Raw genomic sequence first — 26,813 nt, forward strand, 5'->3', positions numbered from 1 at the left:
GAGCCTTCAAGAAGTGTTGAGTCCAGAAGAGCAGGTTAAATGTGATGTTGAGGTCCAACAATAAGCCTTGGGAGAAACATGATCTTTTTTCTGACCAGATCAATGAAGTTTTTGGTCCTACGGTGAAAAAATATTTGATTAAGATAAATCTCAGGGTGTATACGTGGACGAGGAAAAAAAATTCCCGGATTTTTCCCTGATTTCCCAGTTAAAAATACACTTTCTCCCGGATGAAAGTACACTTAATTCCGTGTTACGTAACAGTATACTTATCCTCAGAACTATGAAACTTATCAATCCTTTCAATGGTAGTGGTTTTATACACCGGCGTATAATTTCCCGGCACTTTAAAAAATGAAAGTCAGGGGAAAATACACGTTTTGGAAAGATGTCTGATGTGCAGCAACATGTACACTGCATATTTTCATATTAGGAAAGTATAAATTCGAATTCCACCAAACACCGCATGTTACTTTCCGAAGGATTGAAGTCAAGATTGCAATGCACTTTTGTAAGCCAGTCGTAGCTCATGTCAAGCAATCTCGTCAGCCGATGTCAGCGGATATTCAGAGCATAAGACATGTGATGTAGTCAGCCAATAGCAACATCACTGTTAAGAAGCGCAAACACACAAATAGGAAAAGGTAATGGTTTAAATTAATATACATAGTGTTGCTACAAGAAAAGAAAAGCTTTCACGTATAATATTGGTCTCTAAGATTAATAAGCTGCAAGAGGAGCTATGCTGTCACACATAAAGTTGATCTTTTTTGCGCGAGTTACACTTTACGATAGATCACACAAATGTGCAAGTAAAATTTTTAACAACGACATAAGTGTCTGATCTTTTGGGCTCAAAAATATTCTAAATGGTCATCCTCAAAGATCTGATTTTTGAATGAGAGTCAAACGCTCTGTGATTTTAGAAATTTGTGGGACATTCGAGTACAGAGTTTATCTTGCAAAATATGAGATTTACTTTGAAAGTAACGCTTTTCAAACAAGTATTCGGAATATATTCCCACAACCTGTTAGAAATAGATTCTTTTCAGCAGTTGCCAGAGAGCTGTGCTTGCGCAGCTATGATGACGCAGGAAGCCCATACATTCCTAGGTATAAAACATTAAAAGATCTTACATTATGTCATAAAAGAAACAAGACATGGGAATTTTGTGAACCATACTAAAACGCATAATTCTGCTTAAAGTGCACATTCGTATGTCCAGATTCAGATGTAAATTTTCTTGGAGTACCAGTACTGTATTATCTCATGTTTCGTTCTTTATTATGGCATAATATCATACGTGCTAGAAGATGAAAACATGAACTTGAAACGCAGCGAACAGTTGAAACTAGCCAAAAGTGCTGAATTAAACACTTCGTTTCAAATAAACTGACTGCCTCAGCAGAAAAGATTAATAAAAGTCAAATTCCTTTAACAAACCGACAAAAATAACTTCACTGTTCTGCAAGGCGATTAACACTTGACTGTCAGAAAGGTTGAAACAAAATAAAATCTGAAACTAATAACAAATTTTACCCTTCCATAATTATGTGAATGTATTTTAATTCACTTGATAGCTCCTGGCCACAGAAATCTGTTTTGTTTTCATTTGATGTGAGAGCAACGAAGAGGAACCAGCAAAACCACTTAACATAAACACAGGTCACGTGGAGACTACCACCTCCTCACTACAACTCAGATTGCTCTGTGCATCAGGTCCAGATCTACAATATTTCTGAACCGGGGCAATATTAGAGAGTGGCACTCCCCTCCCTCGAGCATTTGAGGTAAGATGCCAAAAATTTTAAAAAAATCGACTTTTCAAAGATACCTTCATTTTTTAGCACTCATCTTTCTGAAGAGTCTGTTACATAAAACATATATGTTCAAGGGAACGTTATACATGTCATTTGGTCTTAAGTGTGCCGAAGTGCAGTGCCACGCCTCTTTACACAGCATTCTTCCATCGCACGTCTCTGTATTTCGCTCTGTGGAATTCAAACATGTAATATTTTGTAAAGGGGCCATCAAACCATAATAAGGCAAGTGGAAATTAAAATGTCCTACGGTGCCTCTCCTGCTCCCAGTCAGCCAGTTTGACATCCTGCCCCTCTTCAAAAAAATCTTGCACTTAATACTTGATGAGATTATTTGCAATTGGCAGAACAAGACCTCTTCAGATAATCTGGGGTCTTTACTGACTGTTAGCTAATAACTGTTTTGTGTGACATAAAATTAAATATAGGATACATAAAACGAATAAAAACAAGAGACAAGAAAGACAGTACACATTTCTTCAATCTTTAAGTCCTAACTTTTTTGTCTCTCTAATCTTGCCACAGCTTTATATGGCATACTTTCCTTTCTGGGAAAGAATCTATTACCCCATCAAAGTTCGTCAACATTTTGCTACATGAAAAAACGAAATGTTGTCTAATACTAGAAACTCTGTTAATACAAATAGTACCCAAGACTGGTGTGGTTTCCCGATCTGATTATGTGTATTTTGTCACTGTCTGCTAGATAAAACGAAACAGGCCTGGCTAATATTGCAGCAATTGTTACACACACCAAATAAACGAGACTGTTTTGGCATAAATTGTCATTTTTATAACACGACAGAATATAATTCACGAAGCACCAATATCAAATGCCTATTAGGCCTACTACAAGCAAAAATTTTTATGTTAGGAAATAGTTTCACATTTCATTCATACTCTCTAGCTTCTGAAGCATGAGATCGAAAAGTAGTAGTACGAAATTTTTATATAAATTTTGAATCGTCATATTCTTCCGTAATTTGTGTGGGTCCCCTTTGCTTCTCTTTCCTCGTTCTAACAAACAATCTTGTCATCACTAACTCTGTAACTATTCCTGCCAGTGTCAAAACTTATTCTCTGGTTAACTTCACTAACCCTGCCACAATCACCGGTTTAGTTATCCCACATTTATTCTCCAGTTAGAAGTTATTACGTGTTCGTACAACTCGTTTTCCGCGCGACTCCCAGAATAGAACTTTGGCAGCTGTTAACTGGGGACTGTATAACTGGCCCTTAGTAGTGTAGCGGTCTGGCCAAACATTTTCTGTCAAAAATTCATTTCCTTGGATACCCGCAGTAGACAAGATATAATCTTTGTTGCCTGTTATTCCTGTTAGTCATTTATTTCCACTCTGGTAGTGTGAATCTATGGAATTCGCTAGAAATTATAACAATGCTGATCATTTGCAAACCCAGTCAACCACATAAACAGTGAGTGATTGGCATTCACCCATTCGGCTCGTATAGCCTCGTCCTCTTTTGTCTGCAGGAAAGTTTATTTCTAGATGCGACGGGGATTCCCCTGGCAGAGACATCACGTACACTATGCACGCATTCAAAAATCAACTTACGATTCATTCAGAAATCAACTTAGAATTTGATCAAAAATGTTAAAAAACCAACAGGGATGCATTCAAAATCATATGAGTAATCGATAGACCAACGTGCGCTGGATGGTAGGTGCGTTGTGAAACAAGATCTTTTTCCTCGAGAATATGAATTTGGCGTCCCCACCCCACTTGAAACTGCCATCCAGGGTAGATACCCTCGTTTGCCCTTGCCCCCTACCCCTAGTTCCGGGCCTATTGTGCATATGTGAATGGTGGTGGTGGTTAGTGGTTAACGTCCCATCGACAACGAGGTCATTAGAGACGGAGCGCAAGCTCGGGTTAGGGAAGGATTGGGAAGGAAATCGGCCGTGCCCTTTCAAAGGAACCATCCCGGCATTTGCCTGAAACGATTTAGGGAAATCACGGAAAACCTAAATCAGGATGGCCGGAGACGGGATTGAACCGTCGTCCTCCCGAATGCGAGTCCAGTGTGCTAACCACTGCGCCACCTCGCTCGGTCGCATATGTGAATCTGGCAGCTTAGGCGCACCAGTAAAATTTTTCCGTATAGCATCTGACTGCTTGCTGCTATTGCTTATACAGCTAACTGTCACACTTCTGTAGCCAGAAGCGGGAGCAAGGTACTACTGTTATGCGACTCAACTGCACATGCACATAAGCTCGCTCGCAACCACTCAAATGAATCTAAGGTAAACAGTTGAAATGTCATGCTCATCGGAGGCAATTTGTTGTTATGAAACATTGCATAGTCTTCCTAAAGCCTTTGACACATGTTGCTGTCAGTATTGTTCTGCAGTAGTGAGATGCAGTAATATTTTTCGTTGGAGTATTGGTTCTTACCAGTCAAAGTTACGAAAAGTTAACTGAATAATAAAACAATAAAAACTTCCCAGAATTCTAAAATGTTTCTGGGTTTTTCCCAGTTTTCTCCCAGATTAAAAAATTCCTGGGTTTTTCCCGGATCTCCCAGTTGTCCAGGGTCGTATACACCCTGAATCTACCACTCCATGTCTTGTTTATTTTGGACAATGCTCCTGCCCATTCTCCAGGCCTACACGACCACCACCTTGAAGAATTTCAGTTCATCAAGATCCAATTTCTGCCTCCGAACACCACTCCATTACTTCAGCCTGTGGATCAGCAGATTATTTCTAACTTTAAGAATCTCTACACTAAAGCACTCTTAGAGCTTTGCTTTGAGTTGACTGAAGCTACCAATCTCATTCTCATAGAGTTTTGGAAATATCACTTCAACAAAGTGCCTGTGTCAAGATGTCCAAAAAGGCATGAGAACGGGCTAGCAAGAGAACTCTGACTTCTGCTTGGAAGAAGCTTTACCCGGAGTGCATTGTTGCATGTGACTCTTAAGGTATCTGAGTCAGTACCAGTGGAACCTTAGTCAACAAGATTATGTCTTTGGCCAAGAGCATGGGACTAGAAGTGGATAACAATTATATCGATGAGCTTGTGGAAGATCACAGCCTAGAAATGACCACCAAAGAGCTTATGGAGTTGCAGTTTGTTTCACAGCATGAAATTGTCGACAGGAGTTCTTCAGAGGGGCAGCAGGAGGTGGTAACAGCAAAGCAGCAATCTTTCAGCACAATAAGAGAAATACTGAAAGCATGGGAATCGGTTGCATCGTATACTGAAAATCATCAGCCCAATAGAGCAGTGGCTATGTGCGCTACAAATTTATTTGACGATAATGCTGTGTCGCATTTTCGCCAAGTGTTGAAGCATCGGCAGAAACAAATGACTATAGATAGCTTCCTAGTAAAAAAGAATTAGTTATGTATTGTGAATAATGAAGTACATAATACTGTATGTATAATTTTCTTTCAATAAATGGCATGGAACACATTATCATATTTTACATTATTTTATACGGAATAAATTGTTTCATTTAACGAGTGTTTCACACTGCAAGTAAGATTCTGGAACAAATTATGCTCACTATGTGAGGTTCCACTGTATCGTTCAGTAATACATTGAATGTACTATGTAAGTTACTTTGATAAGTGACTTACACTTACACAAATTCGAACTTAACTGCACTGTCTAACAATAAACAAGTAATGTGGTGTACCATACTGTGATTCCAATCAATGTGTTACAAGATAAGTTCATTATCTTCATTATCTTGATCAGTATATATATGTGTAATATTGGTGTAATTTCAACAAATGAGTTACAAGAATAAGATAAATTACTGGAAAGACAGTAAATATGGAATTTTTGCATCCCATATGAGGTCCATATGGGTTAATTTTTTTAATCCTCAAATACAGGAAATCCCTTACAATATGGGACTGTTGGCAACCCTAGTCAAGACAGACAAATCAGGTAACCAACGGGAGTCAAAATGAAAACACATGCTTTAATGTGTAGGTGCTTACAGTTAAGTATATTAACTACTGTTGTTTATGAAACTAGGATCACTTCAAGCAAAATGTAAATTCTACCCTCATGTTACAATGACGTTTTACAAAACATGAACAAATGAATGATAAAGTGATGTACTGGAGAAAAAAATACCTAGAACAAAGCATCAGTACATCTTCTACATATAAGGTGCTGTCAAATGAAATCTGAACACCCACCACAACAGAATCATGGAACATCTCCATTCAAGAGTAATCACCACACGCATTACAACATTTGTCCTACTGGGAGATGAGACAGTTAATTCCTGTTTTGCAGAACACAGTCATCTGCTGATGGATCCACAACCACACCCATTCTTGCTCTTCCTCGTCTGACTGAAACCGGCATCCAGAATGGTCCGAGATGCCAGAGATGATGGTCATGTGTGCATTAGGCGTACTTGCTTATGTGAATGTATGTGTGTGTGTGTGTGTGTGTGTGTGTGTGTGTGTGTGTGTGTGTGTGTGTGTATTTCTCTTTCTTTTTCTGAGAAAGGCTATGGCCAAAAGTTAATTTGTAAGTGTATTTTAATTGTGCCTGTCTGAAAATTAGCATGTCATCTTCACAGTAAGTAGCAATCTATCTTTTCCTTACATTGTTGATATTCACCCTGGAGTTTCCATTGTTTCATATATTTCTTCAGTTTGCCAAAGATGTGAAAATCTGGGCTGTATGGAGGATGTTGCAGTGTGTGTGTGTGTGTGTGTGTGTGTGTGTGTGTGTGTGCAGAGGGGGTATGGCTGTATCGTGCAACAGAATGATTCTGTCCGACAGCATTCTTAGATGTCAGTTTCAGTCAAACAAGGAAGTGCACGTTTGGGAGTGGTTATGGATCCATCAGCAGCCAACGACATTCTATGAAAAAAGGCATTGAACATCTCGTCCCCCAATGGGATAAGTGTCTTCAACGCATGTGGTGATTACTTCTCATCTTGTATCCACTCCAACTATTTGCTGAGTTTTGGCATTAACAACTGCAATTGTCACAGTATATGAAGGACAGCAATAAAATTTTAACTGTCACTATGAAAACAGAAGTTATGTCATTGTTTTTGCATGAACATGAGTGCACTCCCAAAACACACTGAAATCACCTCACCACAGTACTACAGCATGGCGCTACAGAGTGAAAACAAAATGTCGCGACCCATCTCCACTTTATCAGTGGGCTGTAGCATTTCATTTTGCGGCATGCTACTGTACTTTGGTATGGGTATTTCATTGTGTTCCAGCACTGCAGACATTTATTTGCAAACAAACAAAAACTTGATTGCATAACTATTTTTTAATGAGTACCCGTCATGTAGTTACTCTGCCTAAGATGGTTACTTTTTACAGTTCCCAGTAAATTCCCTGATTATTTTTTAATAGTACCCACTTCCAAAGCTAGTATGTGAAGTAATCAAGAGCATTAAAGTTGAACTCACCTGAAGCCTCCCTTCTGTTTCAGTCGTACCACCGAGGAGTCGAACTGGACGTTCATCTACTTCAGCTGTGATGGTGCCAAGTGTGTTTCCTGAATCCGTGTCTGTCTCAGGTCCAGTTACAGGGTCTGCCACTTCCAGTAATCCTAGTCTGATATCACCTGGGCGTGTCCCACGAGCCTCCAGCTGTCCAGCAACCATCACACCCAGTGCTGGAGGGAATCGTAGGACGGCTCCACGTCGCAATTCTAAGAGCCCGCCCGGACGTACTGTGATATCAGCACGCACTTCATATTCCCCAGCTGCTAGGACCTCACGACCATCCACTTCTCCCCCAATAATGCCCGCTGAACGTATAAAAGGTGCAATGTACGTGTGATGCCTGACATACGCAGTTGCTGCAGGGTTGCTTGGATGCAAAAGATACGGGAGGTAGCGAAGCCGTGAGAGATTGTAGCGGTCCTTCCTGAAACAATTTGATATTAAATATAACTCAGTGGTATGTTTGCCACATAATGGCAACTACAATAAAATTAAATGCACATGCACATACATAGTAAAAAACTAAGTCATCTGAGGGCGAATGAGCCTTTCCATTGAGAAAATGGATATGTCTAGATGTGAGGCTTCACAGGCCAGTAGCAGTTGCTCTGATGCTTGCACTCCACATATAGTCATGGCAATCGGCAAAGTGAGCTTGGAATTTGTATGTAGTAAACACAGTAATATCACACACTGGAGGTTTGAAAAAGCATACTGTAAGATGGTATTTAATCACTGGAAATCAGTCAGAAGATGATATTTATTGCTATATTCCTGCAAATTACAGCAAGTATTTGATGTCAATGACAACAATAAAACAATTATAAATGGAATAGAAGTTTTGGACTAGTTATGTGCACAAATTTCTGGAAAAATCAATTTGGTGTGGTCATCAGAAAGTAAACGCATTTCTTTCTCATATCCATCACTGACCTGAGATTCATTGGAAGAATCCTAAGGAAATGCAATCTGAAAACAAAGGAAGTAGGTTACAGTACGCTTGTTCGCCCACTGCTTGAATACTGCTCAGCACTGTGGAATCCGTACCAGATAGGGTTGATAGAAGAGATAGAGAAGATCCAACGGAGAGCAGCACGCTTCATTACAGGATCATTTAGTAATCGCGAAAGCATTACGGAGATGATAGATAAACTCCAATGGAAGACTCTGCAGGAGAGATGCTCAGTAGCTCGGTACGGGCTTTTGTTAAAGTTTCGAGAACATACCTTAACTGAAGAGTCAAGCAGTATATTGCTCCCTCCTACGTATATCTCGCGAAGAGACCATGAGGATAAAATCAGAGAGATTAGAGCCCACACAGAAGCATACCGACAATCCTTCTTTCCGCGAACAATACGAGACTGGAATAGAAGGGAGAACCGATAGAGGTACGCAAGGTACCCTCCGCCACACACCGTCAGTGGCTTGCAGAGTATGGATGTAGATGTAGATGTAGACCTAATATTGCGTTGTCACCATTATGAATGTGAGATATTACATCAAAACAAACATAGTTAATGGAGGTACATGCATATGGAATAGGTTCACAGATATGTGAGTGACTTGAAGGCTTTGTAAGTCATAGAACCCGGTATGCTGTCCTTAATAGCAAGTATTCATCAGAGACATGAGTGCCCCAGGGAAGTGTGATAGGACCAGTGTTGTTCTCTATATACATAAATGATTTGCCAGACAGGGTGAACAGCAATCTGCTGTTGTTTGCTGATGATGCTATGGTGTACAGCAAGTCGGCAAAGTTGAGGGATTGCAGGAGAATACAAGATGACTTAGACAAAATTTCTAGTTGGTGTGATGAATGGTGGCCATCTCATAATGTTGAAAAATGTAAGTTAATGTGGATGCTTAGGAAAAACAAACCAAAAATGTTTGAACACAGCATTAGTAGTGTCCTGCCTGACACACTCATTCATTTAAATATCTGCATGTAACATTGCAAAGCGATATGAAATGGAAATGGCTTGTGAGGACTGTGGTAGGGTAGGCAAATGGTCGACTTCAGTTTATTGGGAGAATTTTAAGAAAGTGTGGTTCATCTGTAAAGGAAACCACATATAGGATACTTGTGTGACCTATTCTTGAGTGCTGCTAGAGTGTTTTGTATCTGTACCATATCAGATTAAAGGAAGACATCGACACAGTTCAGTGACAGGCTTCTAGATTTGTTACCAGTAGGTTCACACAACACCCAAATGTTCAGGAGATGTTTCAGGAACTTAAATGGGGATCCCTGGAGGGAAAGAGACATTCTTTTTGAGGAACACTATTAAGAAAATTCAGAGAAACGGCATTTGAAGCTGACTGCACAATGATTCTACTGCCGCCAACATAAAATTGCACATATGGACCATGAAGGTACGATACGAAAAATTAGGGCACATATGGAGGCATACAGACAGTCATTTTCCCCATACAGACAGTCATTTTCCCCTCACTCTGTTTGCAAGTGGAACTGGAAAAGAAATGACTACTGTGTGCACGGCAAGAGAAGAGCCCTGACAGTTGGCGCGGCCTTGGCGCACGTGCTTGGCGCATCCACAACGGCCAGTCAGATTGTGAGCTTTTGTTCACATTACCGTGGCAACACCCCAGTTTTGCCATAGTACTGGGCAACCGCTGCTGGCCCACTGCCTGTCCGTGTCGAATACCGGCAACTGCGCTGCCAGCTGTCAGCGCTCTTCTCTTGGCATATGGAGTATAGTACAGGGTATCCTTGGCCATGTATCCTATGGCGGTTTGCGGAGTATAAACTTTGATGCAGATGTAGACTGCATAATGCTCTGGTGTTCTCCCCTCCCTAAAGAGGAAGATAGGGTTGAGTGGAACTGGCATTTTATTTTAACTTCTAGAACTATATCTAGATCTACATTCATAATATGCAAACCACCAAGAAGTGGATGGCAGAGGGTGTGTCCCATTTTACCAGTCATTATGGTTTCATCCCATTCCATTCACGCATGGAGAGTGGGAAGAATGTTTAAATGCCACTGTGTGTGCATTAGGTTGGGACTTAAATAGTGGCAACACTGCTGTGGAGACACTATGCAATGGAATCTACTATTGTCGCTGATAGCACACGTTGTTGACATACCCAACTTACCTCCGAAGCAAATGGACTTGCCCGTCCCATGACACAGCCATGCGCACAATCGAGGGAAACACAGTCACTTGTGAGCAAGTGGTCTAACGTAATGGTGTCACTATGTTTTCGAAACAGGAACAATGGAGTTGGATCAAGATTGAATATGCCAGTATTACTGTTTGTTTTTGGAGCATCACCTGCGACCCGCTTTGCAAAAGAAGCGGCATTTTCTGCACAATCCATCCATCATTTTGCACGACAATGCGTGGAAGCATACAGCGCATGCTGTGGCTGCTGCTCGATGGGACTGGGAAGTACTGCACCATCCACCACACTCCCCAGACTTAGGTCTTGTGACTTTGATTTGATTCCAAAGGTGAAGGAACAACTCATGGCATTCGTTTCGGTACTGTTTCAGAGATTAGACAGGAAGTAGATTGCTCCATTCACACCATCAACAGAACAGGCTCTGCTAACGGTATAGTACGCTTTCCACATCGCTGGCAATGGGTTCTACACAACGTTGGTGACTACTTTAAAGAACAGTAACAGGTGCAAACATGTAACTCTTTTTTATCGGTTGTGAATAAATAGTTGCCACTATTTAAGTTCCAACCCTCATATATATTCTGAGGCATTATTTACAGCTGATTCTTGAAACTTTGCTAGTAGACTTTCTTGGGATAGTTATGTTTATCTTCAAGAGTCTGCCAGTTCAGTTTCTTCAGTGTCTCTGTGACTGTTTCTCATGGATCAGACAAACCTGTGACCATTCGCACTGCCCTTCTCTGTATATGTTCAGTATCCTCTGTTAGTCCTACTTCGTACAGGTCCCACACACTTGAGCAACATTCTAGAACTGGTTGCAGGAGTGATTTTCAAGCAATCTCCTTTGTAGACTGATTGCACTTCCCCAATATTCTGGCAATAAACTGAAGTCTACCACATGATTTACCCACAACTGAGCCTATGTGATCATTCCATTTCATATCCCTACAAAGCATTACAACTAGATATTTCTATCAGTTGGCCAATTGCAATAGTTAATTATAGTCAAAGGACACTATGTATTTTCATTTTGTGAAGTGCACAATTTTACATTTCTGAACATTTAAAGCAAGTTGCCAATCTTTGCCTCAATTTGAAACTATATCAAGTTCTGACTGAATATTTATGCAGCTTCTTTCAGGCAGTACTTTATTATATATACACTCCTGGAAATTGAAATAAGAACACCGTGAATTCATTGTCCCAGAAAGGGGAAACTTTATTGACACATTCCTGGGGTCAGATACATCACATGATCACACTGACAGAACCACAGGCACATAGACACAGGCAACAGAGCATGCACAATGTCGGCACTAGTACAGTGTATATCCTCCTTTCGCAGCAATGCAGGCTGCTATTCTCCCATGGAGACGATCGTAGAGATGCTGGATGTAGTCCTGTGGAACGGCTTGCCATGCCGTTTCCACCTGGCGCCTTAGTTGGACCAGCGTTCGTGCTGGACGTGCAGACCGCGTGAGACGACGCTTCTTCCAGTCCGAAACATGCTCAATGGGGGACAGATCCGGAGATCTTGCTGGCCAGGGTAGTTGACTTACACCTTCTAGAGCACGTTGGGTGGCACGGGATACATGCGGACGTGCATTGTCCTGTTGGAACAGCAAGTTCCCTTGCCGGTCTAGGAATGGTAGAACGATGGGTTCGATGACGGTTTGGATGTACCGTGCACTATTAAGTGTCCCCTCGACTATCACCAGTGGTGTACGGCCAGTGTAGGAGATCGCTCCCCACACCATGATGCCGGGTGTTGGCCCTGTGTGCCTCGGTCGTATGCAGTCCTGATTGTGACGCTCACCTGCACAGCGCCAAACACGCATACGACCATCATTGGCACCAAGGCAGAAGCGACTCTCATCGCTGAAAACGACACGTCTCCATTCATCCCTCCATTCACGCCTGTCGCGACACCACTGGAGGCGGGCTGCACGATGTTGGGGCGTGAGCGGAAGACGGCCTAACGGTGTGCGGGACCGTAACCCAGCTTCATGGAGACGGTTGCGAATGGTCCTCGCCGACACCCCAGGAGTAACAGTGTCCCCAATTTGCTGGGAAGTGGCGGTGCGGTCCCCTACGGCACTGCGTAGGATCCTACGGTCTTGGCGTGCATCCGTGCGTCGCTGCGGTCCGGTCCCAGGTCGACAGGCACGTGCACCTTCCGCCGACCACTGGCGACAACATCGATGTACTGTGGAGACCTCACGCCCCACGTGTTGAGCAATTCGGCGGTACGTCCACCCGGCCTCCCGCATGCCCACTATACGCCCTCGCTCAAAGTCCGTCAACTGCACATACGGTTCACGTCCACGCTGTCGCGGCATGCTACCAGTGTTAAAGACTGCGATGGAGCTCCGTATGCCACGGCAAACTGGCTTACACTGACGGCGGCGTTGCACAAATGCTGCGCAGCTAGCGCCATTTGACGGCCAACATCGCGGTTCCTGGTGTGCCTGCTGTGCCGTGCGTGTGATCATTGCTTGTACAGCCCTCTCGCAGTGTCCGGAGCAAGTATGGTGGGTCTGAAACACCGGTGTCAATGTGTTCTTTTTTCCATTTCCAGGAGTGTAGTTGGATCATCTGCAAAAAGTATGAATTTACTATTAAAATTGTCTGCAAGAGTCCCAACTCACTTCTCTGAAGCATCTGAAATACTTCTACACCTGACGATAACTCTCCAAGATAATGTGCTATGTCCTCTCTATCAAAAAGTCCTGATTCCAGTCACACATTTCACTTGATACTTGATATGATCATATTTCTGATAATATGTATAGGTGTGGTACTGAGTCAAATGCTTTTTGAATATCAAGAAATACAGCATCTACCTGACTACCTTGATTCAAATCTTTCAGAATGTTTTGTGAGAAAAGTGCAAGTTGGGTTTCACATGATCGACATTTTCGGAATCCATGCTGGCTGGTACTGAGGAGGTCCTTCTGCTCAAGATACCTCATTAAGTTTGAGCTCAGAATACATTCTAAGACTCTACAACAGATCAATGTTAAGGATATTGGACAGTAGTTGTGGATCACTTCTACTGCCCATCTTGTACATGGGTGTGACCTATGCTTTTTTTTCAAAAACTTGCCACAGTTTTTTGTTCAAGGGATCTACAATAGGTTACTGTTCAAAGAGAGGTAACTCAGCTGCAAATTCAGTACAGAATGTGACAGCGATTCCATCAGGCCCTGGAGCTCTGTTCACTTTAATGACTACACTATTTCTGAATGTCACTGGCAACCACTTCATTCATCTTTTCTGGGATTAAATTGGGACACCTCTCCCAGATTTTCCTTTAAAGGAACATTTGAAAATGGAGTTAAGCATTTCAGCTTTTGCTTTGCTAACCTCAATTTCAGCTCCTGTCTCATTTGTTTGGGACTGGACACTAACTTTGGTGTCACTAACAGCCTTTCATATGACCAGGATTTCTTCACATTTTGTGAAATATCATTTGACAATACTCTGCTATGGTAATCATTGAAGGCATCACACTTTGCTCTCTTGACAGCCAGACGTATTTCAGTCAGCATCTTTCTATCTATAGTTCTATGCTTTGTTTTAAGCCTATTATGCAGCAATCTCTGTTTCTTTACAGTGAGTATATGCTGCGGAGGTTCCCTCCCATTATGAACTGTTCTACTAGGTACATATCTTTCCAGTGCATGCTCAAGTATTTTTTTAAACTTGAGCCATAGTTCCTCTATAAGCTCCTGGACTGTGCTAAAAGATTCAAGTTCCTCAGTGAGATATGATAATACTTATATTTTTGTCTAGTTTACTGAACATATGTGGTTCATGGTGTGGGTTCCTGTAGTCATGTCCTAGTTCATGAACCACGGGCAACGTATGAGTGGCCAAGTAAGTGGTCCCGACAGTCGGGATACCAGTTACTTTGGAATAAGGATGGGCATCTCAGACATATTCTGAGTCGTGGTCACCTTTGTGCTCATACGGCAAAGACTACCAAATCCACCGGTTAGTCCCTCAACCGTTAGGGGTAAAACTCAATGGGACTCGGGACAAGTAAGGCCAGCAATCAGAGCAAAATGCCTCGGACCTTTGGAGGTGACGGAGTCCCACCTCTAACTGACAAACCAGGGACTCCTAAGATACGACGTGGCAAACAAATGGTAATGAGATGGGGAGCTATTAATATCAATGGGGGCTACTCTGGGAAGAAGGTAGAGCTGGCAGAGGCTGCAAGTAAGATGGGGCTGGACGTTTTAGCCATTAGTGACATTCGGGTAAGGGGTGAGAAAGAAGAGGAAGTGGGAGAATACAAGGTCTACCTGTCAGGAGTCAAAGCAGGAATAGCACAATGGGCTTTACATCAGGACATAAATGGAACCCAGCGTAGTTGCAATAAGGTATGTAAATGAACGATTGATGTGGACAGATTTGACAGTGTCTAGCAAGAAAATTAGGATTGTGTCAGTATATTCGCACTGTGAAGGGGCAGATCAAGATAAGATGGATAGTTTTTATGAGGCACTCAGTGATGTAGTTGTTAGAGTAAAGGAAAAGGACAGTGTTCTGCTCATGGATGATTTTAATGCCAGGATTGGAAATCAAACAGAAGGGTATGAAAAGGTTATGGGTAAATTTGGAGAGGATATGGAGGCCAACAGGAACGGGTAGCAACTCTTGGATTTCTGTGCCAGTATGGGCTTAATAATCACAAAATCCTTTTTTAAACATAAGAACATTCACCGGTATACTTGGGAAGGCAGGGGAACCAGATCTGTCATTGACTATATAATAACAGATCAGGAATTCAGGAAGGCTGTGAGGGACACACGTGTATTCAGGGGATTCTTTGATGACACTGATCATTATTTAATCTGCAGTGAAATTGGGATTATAAGGCCGAAAGTGCAGGAGGTCAGGTCCATATGTAGGAGGATAAGAGTGGAGAAACTTCAGGATAAGGAAATCAGGCACAAGTACATAACAATGATCTCAGAAAGGTACCAGTTAGTTGAATGTAGTCAATTACAGTCATTGGAAAAGGAATGGACAAGGTACAGGGACACAGTACTAGAAGTAGCTAAAGAATGTCTTGGAACAGTAGTGTGTAAAGGTAGGACGAAGCAAACAGCTTGGTAATATGACACAGTCAATGCAGCCTGTAAAAGGAAAAAGAAGGCGTATCAAAAATGGCTACATACTAGAACTCAGGTAGACAGAGAAAGTTATGTTGAAGAAAGAAACAAAGCCAAACAGATAATTGTAGCATCCAAGAAGAAATCTTGGGAAGACTTTGGAAACAGGTTGGAGACTTTGGGTCAAGCTCCTGGAAAACAATTCTGGAGTGTAATTAGCAGTCTTCGAAAGGGAGGTAAGAAGGAAATGACAAGTATTTTGGACAGGTCAGGAAAACTGCTGGTGAATCCTGTGGATTCCTTGGGCAGATGGAGGGAATATTTCGAAGAGTTGCTCAATGTAGGTGAAAATGCGATCAGTAATGTTTCAGATTTCGAGGTACAGTGGGATAGGAATGATGATGGAAATAGGATCACACTTGAGGAAATGGAGAAAATGGTAAATAGATTGCAGTGCAATAAAGCAGCTGGGGTGGATGAAATTAAGTCGGAACTCATCAAATACAGTGGAATGTCAGGTCTTAAATGGCTACACAGGATAATTGAAATGGCCTGGGAGTTGGGACAGGTTCCATCAGACTGGACAAAAGCAGTAATCACACCTATCTTTAAACATGGAAACAGAAAAGATTGTAACAACTACAGAGGTATCTCTTTAATCAGCGTTGTGGGTAAAATCTTCTCAGGTATTGTTGAAAGGAAAGTGCGAGTATTAGTTGAGGACCAATTGGATGAAAATCAGTGTGGGTTTAGGCCTCTTAGAGGTTGTCAGGACCAGATCTTTACCTTACGGCAAATAATGGAGAAGTGTTATGAGTGGAACAGGGAATTGTATCTATGCTTTATAGATCTAGAAAAGGCATATGACCGGGTTCCTAGGAGGAAGTTATTGTCTGTTCTACGAGATTATGGAATAGGAGGTAAACTTTTGCAAGCAATTAAAGATCTTTACATGGATAGTCAGGCAGCAGTTAGAGTTGACAGTAAATTGAGTTCATGGTTCAGAGTAGTTTCAGGGGTAAGACAAGGCTGCAACCTGTCTCCACTGTTGTTCATATTATTTATGGATCATATGTTGAAAACAATAGACTGGCTGGGTGAGATTAAGATAAGTGAACACAAAAATAAGCAGTCTTGCATATGCGGATGACTTAGTTGTGATGGCAGATTCAATTGAAAGTTTGCAAAGTAATATTTCAGAGCTAGATCAGAAATGTAAGGACTATGGTATGAAGATTAGCATCTCCAAAACGAAAGTAATGTCAGTGGGAAAGAGATATAAACGGATTGAGTGCCAAATAGGAGGAACAAAGTTAGAACAGGTGGACGGTTTCAAGTACTTAGGATGCATATTCTCACAGGATGGCAACATAGTGAAAGAACTGGAAGCGAGGCTTAGCAAAGCTAATGCAGTGAGCGCTCAGCTACGATCTACTCTCTTCTGCAAGAAGGAAGTCAGTACCAAGACAAAAGTTATCTGTGTACCGTTCAATCTTTCGACCAACTTTGTTGTATGGGAGCGAAAGCTGGGTGGATTCAGGTTACCTTATCAACAAGGTTGAGGTTACGGATATGAAAGTAGCTAGGATGATTGCAGGTACTAGTAGATGGGAACAATGGCAGGAGGGTGTCCACAATGAGGAAATCAAAGAAAAACTGGGAATGAACTCTATAGATGTAGCAGTCAGGGCGAACAGGCTTAGATGGTGGGGTCATGTTACACGCATGGGAGAAGCAAGGTTACCCAAGAGACTCATGGGTTCAGCAGTAGAGGGCAGGAGGAGCTGGGGCAGACCAAGGAGAAGGTACCTGGATTCGGTTAAGAATGATTTTGAAGTAATAGGCTTAACATCAGAAGAGGCACCAATGTTAGCACTGAATAGGGGATCATGGAGGAATTTTATAAGGGGGACTATGCTCCGGACTGAACGCTGAAAGGCATAATCAGTCTTAAATGATGATGATGATGATACTGAACATATATAACTTTCTGCTGGGTTTAGGTGTTCTTTGTACTTTAATCATTGTTGCCACATCAGGTCGTGCACCTTATACTAGTTTCGATGTGGACATCTTCAAAGAGGTCTGGTCTATTTGTTGCCATTAGATCCAATATATTTCCATCAAGAGAGGTGTTCCTAACTATCTGTTCTAAGTAGTTTTCAGCCATTTAGTAATGTTTCACAGGATGTAGTACCACACTCACCACTTCCAGGTTCTCTCTTTGCCAATCAAATGTACAGCTGCAAATCACTGTTCTAGAACTGTAGATATACTTCCATTAAGAGTGGTGTTCGTCACTATCTGTTCTAGGTAGTTTTCACACAGGGCATTTAGTAATGTTTCACAGGAAGTTGTAACGCCCTCACCATTTCCAGGTTCTCTCTTTGCCAATCAAATGTACAGCTGCAAATCACACAGTGTGTGTGTGTGTGTGTGTGTGTGTGTGTGTGTGTGTGTGTGTGTATTTTATATTCTCATGCCCTCTGCATATATGTTTATTTGTTTACACAAATATTCCGTAGATCCATTCACGCACTTGTGAGGTATTAGAATGTGGAACAAGTAAAACAAAATATAAATGTAAATTACACTGAACATGTAACAAAGCGAATATTATCCTTAAGATGCATGTGGCTGTCCCATTTCTTACTGCTTGGAGCATTAGTGTCACTCCAGCTGTCAAACAGTAACAACTTCTGGAGCACAGAGCTGTCAGGACTGCATGTATTAGACAGTGATTATACATCACAACAGCCAACACAAAGCCTTGGAGAGTACTACAAATATTAAACTTTACTGTCTCTTCTGATTTGATGAAGTAATCATCGGTCCTGCAGCCTTGAACGTGTTAAAATGCTTTTACCTTTCTTTGTATTGGGAATAATTTCTGCACTGATTGGATTCAATATGTGGGCAAACATTTAATACTACAAAGCCAGATGGAGCAGGATATATGGTTGTCCTCAACCATGAACAACTATGAACAGACTGTTACAGAGCAGACAGCAATGCAAGAAAATGTGAAATAGAAACATGATAATGTTACAAGACATAACAGACAGAAAGCACCTCATACCTGTGAAAGAGACGGTAGAATATAACATCTTCACTAGCATTTCCAAGCCAATTATATGTGCAGTTTATAGACCGACTTTGATCAGATAAGTGACTAGCAATCTCAAAAGCTGATTCAGGATTCTGGAAGATGTTGCGGAATATGTCAATGTTATCAGATGCAACAGTGAGAGCTGCAGCTGCAGATCCACGAGGTGGTTGATCTAGCCCCCATGGCTCCGTGATGTGGTTGTTCCGTAAGAAATTCCATGTGAACAGAAGATGCTGGTTGATGCTGTCCTGGCAGAGCCCCAAATTTGCAACATACATCTACAAACATAACAGAAAATTCATATTATCAACTATTATTTTGGGCATCAGCATTTAGCTTCATATGTCTACTTTACTGATGATAAATTAGTGCATCAAACAAGCAATGCATTTAACAACGAAATGTACTAATGATGGATACCAACAAGCAATCAAGCTGCTTAAAAAATTATAAAAATGAAAGAAACAAGTTTTGGAGGCAGAATGCACAGTTAATCAGTGAGCTTACCATCTTCCTGTGAGTTAGCAAAGAAAGCAGTGGCTACCATTTTGTGTAGTTACGGCCTTGCCTTTACATTCTTACACAAAGATCTTATGTACAAATACATTCTATGTGAGACAAAATAACATACGTACTCCCCTGTTTTCTTCAAAGTAATTATTTGCCACAAGAAGACGGACTGGCATAGCGGCAAGACGCTCTTGCACAGCAGTTGACATCCTCAGTGACATTGCACCAAACTCATGCTGCCGGAAGTTGTTGTATTCTATACGACCATCAATATTGGCTGGTGGATTTATTCTGTTGGAGGAAAAAGGGCAATGAGTTATAAAATACATAAATGCACCTTTGCTATGATGAACCCATTCAAAAGATGATGTTTGATGTGAACACTTTAATTTTCAAAATTATGAAATGTTTAAATGGTCTCGTGCCCACAAGATGTTATACCAGCTAAGTTTATTCCCATTATTATTAATACTAACAGCACATGTCCAGCAAGCTTACCATGTATAAGGGGGTCCACACACACCCCCCCCCCCACGGACAAAAAAAAAAAAAAAAAAAAAAAAAAACAGGACAGCATTACCACGGCCGGAGCTTGTGTTGCATTTCTACCTCTAGGCATCTGTAGCACAACTCACTGCCAGTTTAGTGCTGCCTGTGTTGTTAACCTGGCTTGTTCTATTCATCTGCAGTGATTGTTTTCGCTAGTGCTGTTTTGTTCTTGTTTCGTTCTTTATGATGGCAAGTTTAAGTGAACAAGGTGCAGCTGTGAAATTTTGTTTTCTACCTGGTAAAAATGCTGATCAAACTGTTTCAGTGTTGAAAAAAGCTTACCAAGGTGACGCTATGGGAAAAACCCAAGTGTATGAGGGTTTGCTCATTTTAAAAATGGCAACATTGTGACTGATGACAAACCTCATTCTGGATGTCCATCAAGTCCCCAAATCATTCATAGTTTGTTCCCTCAGGGCAGACCATCAATCAAACCTTTTATTTGGAAGTTTTAAGAAGATTGCACAACAATGTTCATCAAAAAAGACCCAATTTGTGGCAAACAGGAGATTGGTTCTTCCACCACGATAACACATCTGCACACACAGCCATCTCTGTTACACAGTTTTTGGGTAAAAATGGCATGATTCCACTGACCCATGCACCTTACTCACCCAACCTGGCTCCATGCAACTTCTTATTTCTACGCATGAAAAGAGTCTTGAAAGGACTCCGATTTGACAACATTAAAGAAGTCAAGAAAAAAATGAGGGAGGAGCTGTCAGCCAATTCTAAAGATGACTGCAAAAAATGTTTCTGACAGTGGAAGCACTGGTAGGATTAATGTAATAGTTGTAATGGAGAGTGTTTTGATGGGGATAAGGTTGTTTTGTAAACAATTTGAAAATATTTAGCTTTTAAAAAGTAATTCCAACACCCCTCATAATGTTCTGTAAACATAGAGATCACTGGAAATGGAGTACTAAGGCCATGTCCTATGTGAGCGACAGAAGCAACCGATAGTGAGCAACTTCTGGATATGCGACACTCCAGCGACATGCAGCAACATCGGATGAGAAGCTCGGGTGTCATGCGTGCGAGTGACCATGTTGCGCTACAAGCTGGCTGCTTAGATCCAACCAGCTGTTTCTATAAAACGGCGCCCCTAAACTGTAGAATATTGTAGCTGGAGAGTAAGGCTACAAAATTAGGTGTCATGCATGCGAGTCACCATGTCGCGCTACAAGATGGCTGCTTAGAGCCAACCAGATGTTTCTATAAAATGGCGCCCCTAAACTGTAGAATATTGTAGCTGGAGAGTAAGGCTACAAAATTAGGTTTACTTAAGAAAATAAAGCGAAAAGGAATGTTGTGCATGAAATTTACAAAGGGAGGAATCTCCATGGAGAATTTCATAAATATCATCAACTACAAAGATCACCAGACAAATTCTTCAAATACACAGGAATGAGCAGAGAAGCATTCGACTATCTCATCAATAAATTAAATACGAATGTTTTTTATATGATCAAGAACTTTTAACAGCCAATAAATGTGGAAGAATGACTTACTACCTGACTAACCACCCTAAATGCATACATAAATACACAGACTGATAACTGGAAATAATAGCTAGCTGTGGTGTAGCGGTAGCGTTACACTTCATGATTACTTGCTTCTTATATTTTAACTGACTCAGTTACGGTTCTGTATACTGAGTTTTATGTACACGGTTTACACTGTATCGCTAAGTATATTTTTAAGGTCTTGCCAAAGAACTTGATCTTTAAGTGTGTACACACCTATCCCAGTATATCACACACATTAAATTCCTAATAAATTACAACGAACCATGAACCCCCCCCCCATTACCCTAAAGTCACAAGTGACTGCTAATATGAAACCTGGCGAGGTGGAATAGTATGTGAGGTGAATAAGTTTCAAATACCCCCCCCCCCCTCATCCTAACATACTTTTTCGATGGTTTCCCTACACTTATTTTGGTCAATCTCAAGATTGTTCCTTTAATAGGATATTACTAATTCCTACATTCATACTTCTGCATCCAAGTTAGAATGGGCACTAATATATCCTTCTTCCAATCCTGCCATATAAAATTCACAGAAAACTTTTATGACATAAGGTTTTATAGGAATTTCTACAATGGAGTTTTCTATTTGTTATACAATATTAAATAGTAGTTCTGACTTAGTTCTGATAAAATTCTATAAATAATATTCATTTATTTTCACTGCATCTGAAATGTTAGAAAGTCAAAAAGACACTTGCAGTAGTCAAAAAGAGACTTGCAGTATTACCTGAAACCAAGACGATTATGAGTAAATGTGTTGTGCCCGACCTGCAGCCAAAGCATACTGTTGGTTTGTTGCCAACATGAAAGAATTTCCAATGCAACAGTATTACTTTCATTAAACCAGTTGCCTGTTATGTTTACAAACGACTCTCTGCAGAAGTTTCCAATGAGAGCACCAACCTGTGAAAAACAAAGAAAAAAAAAGACAAATGACTCACAAGCATAAACTTTTTCACATTTGCGTAGTTTACAGAAAGCAAGAGCAGTTAATACTCCCAAGTTGTATACATGGTGGTTGCCTTACAGGCTAAACAACTCATCCCTTTAATTAACCATGGTTTATAAAAACAATCATATTAAATTTAGATCACATCCATCATTCATGGCATGTGGAAGGCTACAGATAATTGTATATGGCAGGTTGGAGAAAGAGTTTGGGGGATATCCTTTCTATTCCTTTTTGATTTTAAGAATTATCTGACTTGAATTTTCCTTTTTACGGCTTTTAATGGCAGTACAGCACACATAAGTGGCTCTAATGTTTCATTACTACAGCTTTTACTACAATTCAGGGGTATCGTTCAATAAATAGGATTTCATTCCTGTGGAATTCTTGCACATACATTATAATATCAAATGTTTTTTTTCATTTATTTTTGTTTCTGAGGGCAGATTAATCATCAAATATGAATGTAAAATCTGACATTTTACAGAACCACAACTCTTCAGAAGTTTTCTACACATACAAATGATGTCTTCAGTTACGAAGAGGTTATGCACCAGAACCATTTTTATCAAATTCAAAAGACTTCCACAAAATTTGAGTGTTTGGTGCAGCTATCAGTAAACACAAAATATGCACAGCTAATTAAAATTTTAGAACATTATTACAGAAAATGCACTGGAGTTAGCAACACTGACTGATCTTTAATGAAAAAGGGCAGATGGATTGCCATGAGAGAAATCTGAGGAGATATACCTTTTCTATTGGAGAAATAGCTTACAAGGCATTTACAAAATGCTTCTCACAGAAATTTTCACACATTTTTCTGGAACTTTCACAATGAATAAAAAACTGATATCTTCAGAGAAAGGGCACAGTCTGCCAATTTGTAAAAGGTTTCTTTGGTTGGTATGAAACTGGTACTGAGATAATGTATCAACCAAGGAGAGAATATATATCATGGGTAAAATACATCACACTGTGAACTACCTTGTAATTCTCCAGGCACTAACTACAGATGATTGTAATAATATACTTCCAAAGGACTCTTTACAAACATGTCACACAAGGATCACAGAGGCATAAAATGCTCAATAATAGTTTTGGACCACCCTCATGATTCACACAGTTTGTACACATCTAGCCGAAAACCTATTTCTCGATACTCTTTTGCCCGCAGGAAACTGTGTATTGGTGTTAAAAATAAACTTGCATTCTCACTGCAGTTCACGTTAGCATCCTATGTCTCCAATAGTGTACAGCACAATGAGGGTGTACACTATTTAGTCTTGCGACATGTGTCAGAGAGTCATTTCAAGTTTACATTAATGCACACATTGTCACTTTATGGCAGAAAGGGGAGTATGATGCCTGCCGAGAACGTATACCGCATAGTGATGTATCTGAACATTCAGCTGCTAGTATGTGACACAAAACATTAAAGACCAGCTTCGTAGTGGTCACCAGTGGCCAACAATCCAAGCTGATCACTGTGCCTACAAATTATAGCTCCTATATGTCCTGGTGAGACTGCAAAACAGCTGTGTTCTGCCTTTTTGGAGGCAACTAGGAGGACTGTGATGAGCCAGACGATATGCTACAATTTTCACATAGTCAATTTGGCCTCTAAGTGTTCTTTATTCTCCCAACACTGTCAAGCACAAAAAAAGCTGAGCAAGGAAGCATTTGGAATATAGCCTGTATCAATGACATTAAGTTCCATTCATTGTGGGGTACAGGATTTTTCTGATGCCTGATGATGTCATAGAAGAGTGTGGAAACAGCTAGGTACCAATGCTCCTCTCATGTAGACAGTCCCTTGAGTTCAGCAGGGAAGTGGATCAGTCATGTTTTGGGCCAATATCGTGTACAGTTGTCCAACACCTCTAACTACTATTTTGGGTAATTTGAGGGCTGTGTAGCATCTAAACAAGATCCTTCTATCTCCCAACCAACCATATAGTCAACATTTCAGCAATCGGTTGTCTTTCAAGATGATAATACATGAGCAAAAAATCCCCACCTGTAAACACATCTCCCTAATGCAGGAATTAAGCAAATGGAATGGCCTGTGGTATCTGCTGACATTAACTTGACTGAGAATGCTCGGGATCAGTTGAAACATAAGTGCATTGTTACACAAACCTTCTCACACACTTGATCTTACCGATGAATGGTTTTGAACAGACTGCCTTGAGTTTGGTTATCATTTTGTTTTTATTTCACAGTGCAGTTTTTTTCCCTCTAAGGCTTATTCTTTCATTACTTGGTCCCCTGGAATTCAACTCTTTAAGTGACAAAATGTTTTTTTTTTCCTTAACTATAAAATAAATGACAGCATGTACTCTGCAAATAGTAATGAATAAAATTGGTCAATTTATTATTTATTTCTATGTCCAGCATGAAGTATGGGGTGGCACCAATTAATCAGGAGAAGAAAAGTTATACATCGTAGTTACGGTGATAGATATATTTACCAGTGTCACTTGGAGGAGTTGAGCCCACACAAGTACGCATGTGTCAGAAAACTTTTTTCAGCAGTTTTGAAACATAGACATACAAAAAAATGAAATACTCAGAATTAATGTTGCATAACAATATTTATTTTGTATTTTACCGTGAACAGGTTTTTGGCTTTTCAGGCAATCATTAAACCCTTATAGAAGTAAATAACAATGGTACAAACTTAATTTCAGCAAATGATGGTTCACGGAATATAACTGTGCATATAGGGCTTTCCAACTGTAAATACTCAATTGTCTCAAACTCAGGCCCATGCTTCTACATATAATGAAATGGTTAGTAATATCTTTAGTGGGCAGTCTTTATGCTATAACAACAATAAAGTATGAACCTGACATTTTTAATCTGATGTTGCTGGTTCACCGGCACGGGAGTGTGGGGTGCAGAGACCACCACAGATTTACTAACATCCATTAGTTTGTTGAAAACTCATTCAAAAATTGTATTATCTGCTTGTAAAATTATTTACACTGTGTGATATAAATGAAAAATACCTACAAAAATTTGACACACTATGCATTTTATAATGCTTCATATATTTATATTATTCAGACTGATGTTGATTAGCAAGCTACACAAAATGATCTCTCTTGTATAACCTACTTGATAAAAGTAATATTCAAAGCTACTTACCTCTTGGTTCCTGAAGATTTCTGAATATTCAAGGATGACAGTACGTTGCAGTCCAGTATAGCTCAAGGCTGGATCCATTTCATTCCACACAGAAAGACCAGTACGACTGTTAGAGGATATGGATGAACGCGAAATGTTTACAATGCCTCCGCAGTGTGACACATTCACGCCATCACCACGATTGAAGGCAATACGGCTGTTTGAGACATTAATAGCAGCTGCACCCCCAACGATGCGTAGGCCTGCTGTGCCACTATTACCAGACACTGAGGTACTTCCCAGTATGACTGCAGAGCGTGCTTCATCTACTGCAATGCCACTCCCTCCATTGTCAGCAATAGTGCTGCTTGTAATGAGAAGATCAGCTCGACGTTCTGCAACAGAAGTGTTCATCTTTGTAAGAAGACCTGGAGTTCTTACAGGAGTTGGGCAAAAGATACAAATTCCCACCTTACATGGTGCAGAGCCACCTTTGACAATCAGAACTATAAGAATCCTGTTTGTGCTCAGATAAATAAATTCTAGACAATGGTGAATGAAATGTTACACCATTCCAGAGGCATTGTAACAGTTCCTTGAGAGACACTAGGAGAAGTTAATGGACTTCAATGACTCGATAAAATTAAAATCTTGTAATTGCGAATACCAAGAAAGACTAGTCCAGTCATCACCATGTGCATTAAATAAATCTTGAACATTTATATTCATAATAAACAGTGCATCATCATCTTGGAATGACAAAATTCCTTGCCGGACACAGTTTACTTACAGCACTGAATGAACAAGATCACCTTAAATGGTTTCATAAACCTTACCAGTTGCATAGGACCCATTTAAAACCAACAGTCATTATCGAACCATGTGTCACAGGTATTGTGAAACAACCTGGATTGTGCAGTTCCTCTGGAGTTCTCCATATATTAACACATCCTTAGTGAGCAATAGTCTAAAAATATACTGACACTTCATCACATGTTTCCAATGATCAGTAGTCCATGTTTCTTGTACCCTACACCTCATCTTCCAATCTTAAGGTTTACAATATGTCTGCCAGTAAAAGCATGCCATGAATGTTTTCTTCCTGCAGTCCTTGTCAGAATGATTCTGCTGACACTGCATTCTTTAGATGCACAGTAAGTAGTCATTGTCCTGGAGGGGCTCTTCTTATTAGAAGTGACAATTGCATTTCATGTGTTCCTGTCTCTAGGTTTAGCTTTTCCTCCAGTATTGTATTAGCAGGTGATGAACTTGGTATGATTAAATTCAATTCAATTTATTGCTCATAACATGTAATTTTACATGCATGTGCATTTTCAGCTAAGTATAAAGTCTTTGATGAATACACTAAGCAGATTCAGAAGGATGTAGGTTGCAGTAAGTACTGGGAGATGAAGAAGCTTGCACAGGATAGGGTAGCATGGAGCATGGAGAGCTGCATCAAACCAATCTCTGG

At 40.5% G+C, this 26,813-nt stretch overlaps 1 protein-coding gene across 1 annotated transcript in view; it reads right to left on the reverse strand.

The window, feature by feature from the left end:
* Positions 1 to 26,813, reverse strand: part of LOC124620119 (protein bark beetle) — a 351,158-nt gene that overhangs the window by 139,659 nt on the left and 184,686 nt on the right. The window contains exons 8-12 of the mRNA XM_047146790.1: positions 25,361 to 25,734; positions 21,986 to 22,161; positions 19,304 to 19,469; positions 18,639 to 18,946; positions 7,250 to 7,712 (exon numbers count right to left, since the gene is read on the reverse strand). Of these exons, the coding sequence (XP_047002746.1) occupies positions 7,250 to 7,712; positions 18,639 to 18,946; positions 19,304 to 19,469; positions 21,986 to 22,161; positions 25,361 to 25,734 (1,487 nt within the window). The remainder of the gene's footprint in view (positions 1 to 7,249; positions 7,713 to 18,638; positions 18,947 to 19,303; positions 19,470 to 21,985; positions 22,162 to 25,360; positions 25,735 to 26,813) is intronic.

Source organism: Schistocerca americana, chromosome 6 (genome assembly GCF_021461395.2).
Source record: "Schistocerca americana isolate TAMUIC-IGC-003095 chromosome 6, iqSchAmer2.1, whole genome shotgun sequence".
In the NCBI taxonomy this organism is placed as follows: domain Eukaryota; kingdom Metazoa; phylum Arthropoda; class Insecta; order Orthoptera; family Acrididae; genus Schistocerca; species Schistocerca americana.